Here is a 9,206-nt window from a genome sequence, read left to right as displayed (position 1 = left end):
GCGGCAGTGTGTGTGTGGGTGTCAGTGTGCGTGTGTACATATGAGTGGCAATGTGTGTGTGTGTGTGGGTGGCAGTGTATGTGTGGGAGTGTATTGTCATCAATATGAGCACCAAGGCTACATCTAGTCCATACAGCCCAGTGCCCACACATACACACATGCACACACACACTCATAGGCCCACACAGCACATTCTCCTGCAGTATCCACCGGCCCCTAGTGCAGAAGGGCTGAACTTCAACATGAGCCTATATAGCATCTTTCAATTACATTATTAGTGCTTCCCAGTACAGCCCCCCAACTGCCCAATCACGGAGAGACACTGACGTGCCATGTGACTGATGTTACACCACTGAGAAGAAGGAGAAGGACGCCATCACTGCGACTGCTCATATTAAAAACAAGCAACATCAACATACTGATACCACTATGAGCCCAGCATCGACACTCATCACAATAAACACAACGCAGTGCACACATCAGCACTCCTAATCACAGTGCGCAGTGTGACTGAGGACACAGGACACGGACACAGGGCGGGGCAGTCACAGGGCACTCACTCTGAGAATACAGGACACGGACACAGAACAGGGCAGTCACAAGGCACTCACTCTGAGGACACAGGACACAGAGCGGGGCAGTAACAGGGCACTCACTCTGAGCACACAGGACAGAGCAGGCAGTAACAGGGCACTCTGAGGACACAGACAGAGTGGGCAGTAACAGGGCACTCACTCTGAGGACACAGGACACAGGACACAGAGCGGGGCAGTAACAGGGCACTCACTCTGAGCACACAGGACACAGAGCTGGCAGTCACAGGGCACTCACTCTGAGGACACAGACAGAGTGGGCAGTAACAGGGCACTCACTCTGAGGACACAGGACACAAAGCGGGGCAGTAACAGGGCACTCACTCTGAGGACACAGGACATGGACAGAGCGGGGCAGTCACAGGGGACTCACTCTGAGGACACAGGACATGGACACAGAGCGGGGCAGTCACAGGGGACTCACTCTGAGGACACAGAGTGGGCAGTAACAGGGCACTCACTCTGAGGACACAGAGCGGGCAGTCACAGGACACTCACTCTGAGGACACAGAGCGGGCAGTCACAGGACACTCACTCTGAGGACACAGAGCGGGGCAGTCACAGGGCACTCACTCTGAGGACACAAAGTGGGGCAGTCACAGGGCACTCACTCTGAGGTCACAGACACAGAGCGGGCAGTAACAGGGCACTCTCTCTGAGGACACAGACACAGAGTGGGCATTAAGAGGTCACTCACTCTGAGGACACAGAGCGGGCAGTAACAGGGCACTCACTCTGAGCACACAGGACACAGGACACAGAGCGGGCAGTAACAGGGCACTCACTGTCTCTGCAGGGTGGTGGCCGGGCTGGTGCTGGAGCTGTCGGCCCTCTCCAGCCGCTCTCTCTCCCTCTCCACCACTCCGCCTCCTCGGTCCGGCCGCTCCACCGCTCCCACTCCGCTCCTCTCCCTCTCCAGCGCAGGCGAGGAGCCGCAGGACAGCCCACGGGTCAGCCGGGCGTGGGGGCGGCGGTGGTCGGGCCGTGGCGGGGCCGGGGGCGGAGCCTGGGGCGGGGGCTGGCTGTTGCTGGCCGCCTCGGGCCGGTGCGGCAGGGCAAGGGGCACTGGCAGGGGCAGGGGGTGTTGCTGCAGCCGGTCCAGACGCAGGTCCTTGTTCTCCTGGTTGAGCCGCTCCAGCTGGACCTCCAGCTCCTCGATGCGCCGCCGCTGTGTCTCCAGCAGCTTCTGCTGGCTCTCGATGATGTTGTTGAGCTCCAGCAGGTACTCCACAGCCCGGTTGGGGCTGTCGGGGGTCCCCTGGCCCCCTTCCATTGCCACCCCCTGCTCCGGCGGGCACACCCCAGGGTCGCCTGCCCAGAGAGGGGGAGGGCCGAGGGGCTGGGGTGCGACTGGGGCGGGGCTGGGTGGGCAGGAGGGAAGGGGTGAGGACCTGGGGGAGGGGGAAGGTGGTGTTTACCTGGGGAGGCCCGGTTTAGTCTATTTTTGAGTTGACAGGAGGGTGGAACTGTCCTCCCCCCACGAGGGGGCCGTCAGGGTTTGTCTGCTCTCTCTCTCTTTCTCTCCCGGGAGTCTTTTTCTGTTCTCTCCCTCTCTTTCACTGTCGGGTCTGTGTCCAGGTCAGGAGCGTGGAGTCCGCCCCCCCCATCAGCCCGACCCCCACCCCCCCACACACAGCTGCTCCACAGCCGCCCAGACTCTTCTCTTTAAAACACGGTTATTTCATTTAAAAAACAGAAGGACGGGGGCGTGAGAGGTCAGAGGTCAGAGTTCACCGGAAAAAGCTTTAAGTTGTTATTGTGTGTTTTCCTCCATTTGTTTTGTCTTGTGTGTTCTTGTTGTCCTGCGCTGATCAGAGCCCCCAAAAAAACAAACAGATAAACAACAAACAAAAGTCACGGCAAAAACGGATCACAGCCCGCCTCCCCTCCCCTCGCTGGGCAGGGGTGTGTGGGGAGGGATGGAGGGATTGAGGGAGGGATGAGGCTTTCCAAGACAGGGTGCAGGGGGTCCGAGTCTGTAGTCTGGCAACTTCCTGCCCACTCTCGCCCCGCTGCCTGGCGATCAGCCCGGTGCCTCTCCTCAGTGAGGCGGTGTGTGCGTGTTGACGGGGGGCTGGAGAGATCTTTCTCCTGACGCTCACTTTCTCAGCCTCCTGCAGTCGTCCCCAGCGCAGTCCGCTCGATACAGCAGGGGGGGCAGTCACACACACACACACACACACACACACAGAATAAACTAGAAGAGAGTGCTGGTGTTTTATGGCGGCCAACAGCGCTTCCAGGCACAGCAGCTCCGGTGTCTCTACTGCGGCGCTACGGCACCGAGAGGGAAGCTGCCCCCACTCCGCAGATCTCCGAACACAGCAGCCAGAAATGAGCAGATATAATCCCTCCTTCACCTTGTGCGGGTACCAGCCGAGGAGCTGGCATTTGCCATTCCTTATTGATTTGGCGCTTTCTTTGCTTTTCCCCTCTCTCCCTCTCCCTCTCTCTCTCTCCTTCTCCCTCTCTCTCGTGTTTTATGGAGCAGGTAGGTGTCTCCCTGTATTGCGACTCTTCCTGTCCGCCGTCACCTCCCCACAACCTCTCTGGCGCACGCTCTCTCTCGTGACACGCACTCGCACACTCGCACACCCCGTGCCACACTGGCCGATCCCTCCTCCTCCTCCTACTCCTCGGTGAAGCAAATGATGCTCACTGCTACACTCACTCACCCACTCATACTCTCTCTCTCTCTCTCCTGCTGCTTTTCCCCAGATGAACGGGGGATGAGGACAAGTACGACAAATTCGCAGGAAACAATAAGAAAAAAAAGTTGCAGGAGTTCCCCTCGGCGCAACCCGCCTCCCCTGTCCTCCTTCCCTCCCTCCCTCCTTTCCTCCTCCCTGTGTCCGTCTGTCTGTCCTCCCTTCCTCACCAGGCTCTCCCTCCCCCTCCTCCTCCTCCTCCTCTTAAATCTGTTTTGCTCCGGTTGGTTATGATTCCTTATTTTGCTCGTTTCCCCCCCCAGAAAATCAGCCGGATGTGTCTCCTCACATCGCTGCCGTCCCAAGACCAGAGTCCACCTCAAGACATCGTGCTGAAGACACGGCGCTGAATCTGATTTAATAAAAATCTACCCATAAAAATCGCAGACTATATCATACAGGCTCAGAGAGTTTGGGCAGTTATTTAATAAGTTGCTAAGCTTCCAAGATCTGGCATATCCTTAATTTTCTGCTCCTTCTTCTCTGCCTTCCCCCGACCCCTCCTCTACGCACCGCAAAGCTGATCCCACGCTTGTTCTACAGCCACTGACGCCTGCGATGCAGAGCACAGAAAAGGGGGGGTGTAATCAAATCGCTTTCTGCAAGATTGGTGTCCGTGAATCCAGCAGCAGCGCCGGCACACCGAGCAGCTCCACGTCAGCTCTCTCCCTCGCACTGCCTCTCAGCGCCTGCCAGCTGTCCTTCTCAGCACGTTTGGAAATCAGTGGATTAATCCTGATATGGACTTTCCTGTTCTGCTCTGTTCTGCTCTGTCCTTCCTCCTCCTCCTCCTCCTCCTCCTCTCTCCCAAGTCCGTGCCACTTAAGGGTCCAGAAAACAGGAGTCAGCAGCCCCTGGAGTCAGAGTCAGTGCCAACCAGTCTGATCCACAGACAGCAACTCAATAAATAAACACAATCAAGTACATCAATAATTTTATACGAGTTGAAAATGGGTCCATGAGAACTTCCAAGATGCTTGAAATTGAAAGAAATATATATAGAATACAATATATATGTAAAGATTCGGTGGCTTGATAATTTGTTTTTCTCTTAATTAAAATGAGCATGAAAAAGAGTCTCTCTGCACATCTCTCGCTCTCTGTATATGTAGCAATAAATGAATATTGACAGTTAGTTAGTATTTATTCTGTGTCTTTGTTGGTTAGTTTTGTATTTTCCAGCCGCGGCTCTGAGTCCTGTTGGGCGAAGGATCCTAAAGTGTCCCGTCTCCTCCGCTCGGATGCGCAGGACTGCCGCTCGCTGTGGGCCGGCTCGCTGACCGCTGCGCAGCCTCCCTCGGTCCGGTCCGGTCCGGTCCGGTCCACTAGACCCGGTCCGTCTGCGGGTGCGTGATGTCGCTCGGTTAGTTCATATCCGTGTCCGGTCCGGTCCGGTTCGGCTTTGCAATCCACGGACCCCACGCTGCAGCCCCGTCCCGGAACCAGGCAGACTCCCACAGATACTCGGTTCCTCCGCCATCCTCCTCAACGGCGAGCGGTACAGTAATGAAGAGCTGCTGCTACACACAGCGAGGCAGGGAGGGAGGAGCGGGGAGGGCAGCGGGAGAGGGAGGTGTGTGTCTCTGTGTGTGTGTGTGTGTGAGTGTGTCTCTGTGTGAGTGTGTCTGTGTGTGTGTGTCTGTGTGAGTGTGTCTCTGTGTGAGTGTGTCTGTGTCTGTGTGTCTCTGTGTGAGTGTGTCTGTGTCTGTGTGTCTCTGTGTGTGTGTGTCTGTGTCTGTGTGTCTCTGTGTGAGTGTGTCTGTGTGAGTGTGTCTCTGTGTGAGTGTGTCTCTGTGTGAGTGTGTCTGTGTGTGTGTGTCTGTGTCTGTGTGTCTCTGTGTGAGTGTGTCTGTGTGTGTGTGTGTGTGTGTGTGTGTCTCTGTGTGTGTGTGTCTGTGTCTGTGTGTCTCTGTGTGAGTGTGTCTGTGTGAGTGTGTCTCTGTGTGAGTGTGTCTGTGTGTGTGTGTCTGTGTCTGTGTGTCTCTGTGTGAGTGTGTCTGTGTGAGTGTGTCTCTGTGTGAGTGTGTCTGTGTGTGTGTGTCTGTGTCTGTGTGTCTCTGTGTGAGTGTGTCTGTGTGAGTGTGTCTCTGTGTGAGTGTCTCTGTGTGAGTGTGTCTGTGTGTGTGTGTGTCCGTGCTGCCTGCCGCTGAATCAACACAACACTACCGTTGCTTTCGTGCGCAACAAGACCAGCCGCACCAGCACGAAACTGCGGCCCCTGCGCACGACATCTTGGCTCGACGCCTTCAGCGGTTCGCCATGGATCACCCCTGCCCACACACCGGAGCCAAGATGGCAGCTGTTTCTCGTTTCTCAGGCAACCCCCCTCCCCCCCCCTCACAGCCAGCGACGATAAAATAAGGTCCCCGGCTCTGTGCTGCATTCACTGCAGAGAAACTGCACACACACGCCGCGCAGGGGTAGCGGGACGGGCGGGTGGCGGGGGACACCTGGTCCCCGGGCCGCGCAGGGCGCTGCAGCGGCGTTATGTAACCTGCGGGCCCGTGTGGATGTGCCGCAGTGTGATCACTGGCAGGAGCAGGGTGATGATACTCGAGTCCTCATCGGTATATATGTGTATAGATAGAGAGACCATCTGAGAAAGAGATTAAGACAGAGATGGATACAAAGTAAAATATAACATCTATATTGATATTGTTAGATAGAGAGATTGATTGGTAGCCTATGTTGGATTGATAGAGATGAGAGAGACAGATGGATGGATACAGTGCCTTTAGAAAGTCTACACCCCCTTGAACTTTTTTTCACATTGTTGTGTGAGTGCCTCAGTTTTGTGCATTTCAATGAAGATTGTTATTCACTTATCTACGCATCATACCCCACACTTAATTATGTTTATACTGTAATACATACATACATATATATATATATATATATATATATATATATATTACACATATCAATTTGATAAGTCTCCACCCCCCTGTAATACTTGGAGGAAGCACCATTGGCAGCCATTACAGCAGTGGGTTAGCTGGGATAGGTCTCTAACTTTGCACACCTAGATTTGGCAATATATGCCCATTCTTTACAAAACGGTTCCAGCTCTGCTCCTCGGGGAGGGTTGATAGACAGCAATCTCCTGCCACAGGTTTCCAGTTGGCTTTAGGTCAGGGCTCTGACTGGGCCACTCACAGACATTTCCCTGCTTGTTCCTTAGCCACTCCAGTGCAGTTCGTGCGTGTTTTCAACGTGGACTTTCTTCAGTACCATGTAGGCCAGATCTGTGCAGTGTTTGGGACATTGTTGATGCACACGGTGACCAGTCTTGGCCATAAAAGCCTGCAGCTCTTGCAAAGTTGCCATTGGCCCCTTGGTCGCCCTCTGATCCATCTCCTTCTTGTTCGGTCAGTTTGGAGGCATGGGATGATCTAGCAGGGTCTTAGTGATGCCACACACCGTTCACTTCTTCACATCTGAGCTCCTTTAGGGTTGCTAGTACAAAAGGGTGGACACTTATACTCCAAGCTATTTAAATATTTATTTGGATTAATTTTCTATACATTTCTAGAATGTTTATTCCACCTGGGAGTTGTGGGGTGGGATGTGTAGATAAGTGAACACACAAACTGTTAGAATGAATTTTAATTCCAGGCTGTTGGCTTTCTACAGGAGTTACAGTCAAGAGTACAGGTCAAGAGTCACACAAGGGGTCAGCAGAGCAGCTCCCGTGATGCAGTGCGCTGCAGCACGCTGCAGGGAGAGGCAGCTGACTGCGGACTGGACAGTGTCTGTGCTCGCCCCCCTGGACAGCCCCTGGAAGAGCCTCAGTGTGTCCATTTCTTGGATAAAGATTGAAGAAATTAATAATAATAAATAATCTCGTCAGAAGGCTGGAGCAGATTTTAATATTACTTTATTAATCACTAATATACCGACTGACAGACACACTGACTAACTGATACATTGACTGACTGACTGACTGACTGACAGACACACTGACTAACTGACACACTGACTGATTTACAGACTAACTGATACATTGACTGACTGATGGATACACTGACTGACAGATGCACTGACTGGCAGAGGTGACAGGAGAACAGCTGCCAGAATTTGTGTTGATTAGTCAGCACAGTGTGGGAAGTAAAGTGGGAAACTGATTCAGCTGGGGGGAGAGACAGAGAGAGAGATTTAAAAAGCAATTATAGAAAACATGCTACCAAATTACAAAACATAACAGGAGAAAGTCAAGTCAGTAATTAATATAAATAAGTCACATACTGAAAGAGAGGGCACGTGGTAATACAGCACAGCCTGTCAATCGTGTCCAGGTTCTCAGGGACGCAACAGGGACAGAAGAGAAGCCATGAGAGCATGTGTGTGACACTTCCCTCCTCCCTGCTCCTCCTCCTACCCCTATATCCTCCACTCCTACCCTCTCCCCCCTTGCACCCCCTCTCTGGTTCTTGTACAGTACTTGTTCAAATACTATACTGCTTCCACAGAGACAGAGAGAGAGAGAGAGAGAGAGAGAGAGAGAGAGAGAGAGAGGGGGAGTGAATGAGAGTCAAGTCTTTGGCTCTCCCACACAGTGTCACAAACCAGCAGATCTCGGTTATTCATTTGCTGCAGAATATTCTCTCTCTCTCTCTCTGCCTCCCTTCTTCTCTCCTTTCCTCTATCTCTCTTTAGGCAGCTTTAGTGTGTGTGCACTGTGCCTGTGTGTGAGTGGATGCCAGTGTGTGTGTGTCAGTGTGTCATTGTGCCTTGCTGTGTGTGTGTCAATGTGTCATTGTGAGAGTGTTTTTGTGTGTGTGTGCATTTGTATAAATAAGCAGAAAATTCTGCTCAGGAACAGGTGAGAGAGAGAGAAAGAGAGAAAGATGGAAAAAGCAAAAGGCCTATAAAGAAACAGCTGTGCTGCGCTGTGCTGTGTGCGTGCTGTACTGTGCAGCTTGCTGTAACCTGCGCTGTGCCTGTGTGCTAAATGTTGCACTTCCTGTCACTATGACGTGTTCCTGTGAGAAGGAGTGTGTGTGACACTGAGAGGCACGCAGGGCACCTGCGATCAAGAAAGAGCAGAAGAAGAGGATGACTGGGCAGCTCACAATGGACATGTAATTAAATACCTCCCAGTGAGTGAGTGTGTGTGTGTGCACGCGTTCCCTTTAATATCAATTGTCTGCAGTAACGTGGGAGCCCCCCCCGACCCTCCAGTGCGATGACATCAGCACCGATCTCCACATCAGAGCATTTACATCAGTAAATATGGGCGAGCAGATGACTCACTGGCACACACCATTCAGACACAAGCTGCACTGTGCCTACACACAGCACACAACTACCGGCCTCACTGCGGCCCTGGGGGGGGGGGGGGGGGGGAGGCCCGATACATGTATCCAAGCATATCGCCCACCCCTAATGAGGGAGGGAGAGAGAGAGAGGAAAGAAGAGCTCATGGTTGGAGCCAAGAGACAGACAGACAGATCTACAGAGATGGAAACACTGACTGCAGTAAACAGTCAGTCTGGAAATGTACCCAGAGAGAGAAAACAGCCAAATGCAGCAAAAAATGCTAATAAATAGACATATAGGCATATTGATAGATAGACAGGTAGGTATAGACATACAGACAGGCAGAGCACAACGAGTGCGTGGGAGTGTGGCAGGACTGAGCGCTGCCTCTCTGAGAGCCGTGTGTGTTAACACCACAGGCTTCCCTTGTGGAAATGCAGAACTTCGATTCGAGGCTGCTCTGTGTTTTACCTGCGTGTTTGTCTCGTTCATTTGCCGCTGAGTCCGTCTCCCTCCCCCTGCTCCCCCCCGGCAGTGCCCTTTCCAAGCTGAATTTAATAGGAGCAATTAGCCGGGCAAATTACCCCCCTGTCACATAGGCAGATGAAGGGAACAGACTGCCCCTCCCCACATACACACATGCGCA

The 9,206-nt window shown here is 53.1% G+C and overlaps 1 protein-coding gene across 1 annotated transcript; it reads right to left on the bottom strand.

Moving 5' to 3' along the window:
- Positions 1 to 1,584: 1,584 nt before the first annotated feature.
- Positions 1,585 to 2,171, bottom strand: LOC136753992 (IQ motif and SEC7 domain-containing protein 2; the record flags this gene model as incomplete). The annotated part of the gene is made up of 1 exon (XM_066710370.1): positions 1,585 to 2,171. A coding segment is annotated over exon 1 (282 nt), but the record flags the coding sequence as incomplete, so codon positions are not given.
- Between the last annotated feature and the right edge of the window lie 7,035 nt (positions 2,172 to 9,206).

This window comes from Amia ocellicauda, chromosome 7, assembly GCF_036373705.1.
Source record: "Amia ocellicauda isolate fAmiCal2 chromosome 7, fAmiCal2.hap1, whole genome shotgun sequence".
NCBI classification, from domain to species: Eukaryota; Metazoa; Chordata; class Actinopteri; order Amiiformes; family Amiidae; genus Amia; species Amia ocellicauda.
The sequence above is the reverse complement of the archived record's forward strand: the minus strand, read 5'-3'. Positions and strand labels throughout refer to the sequence as shown.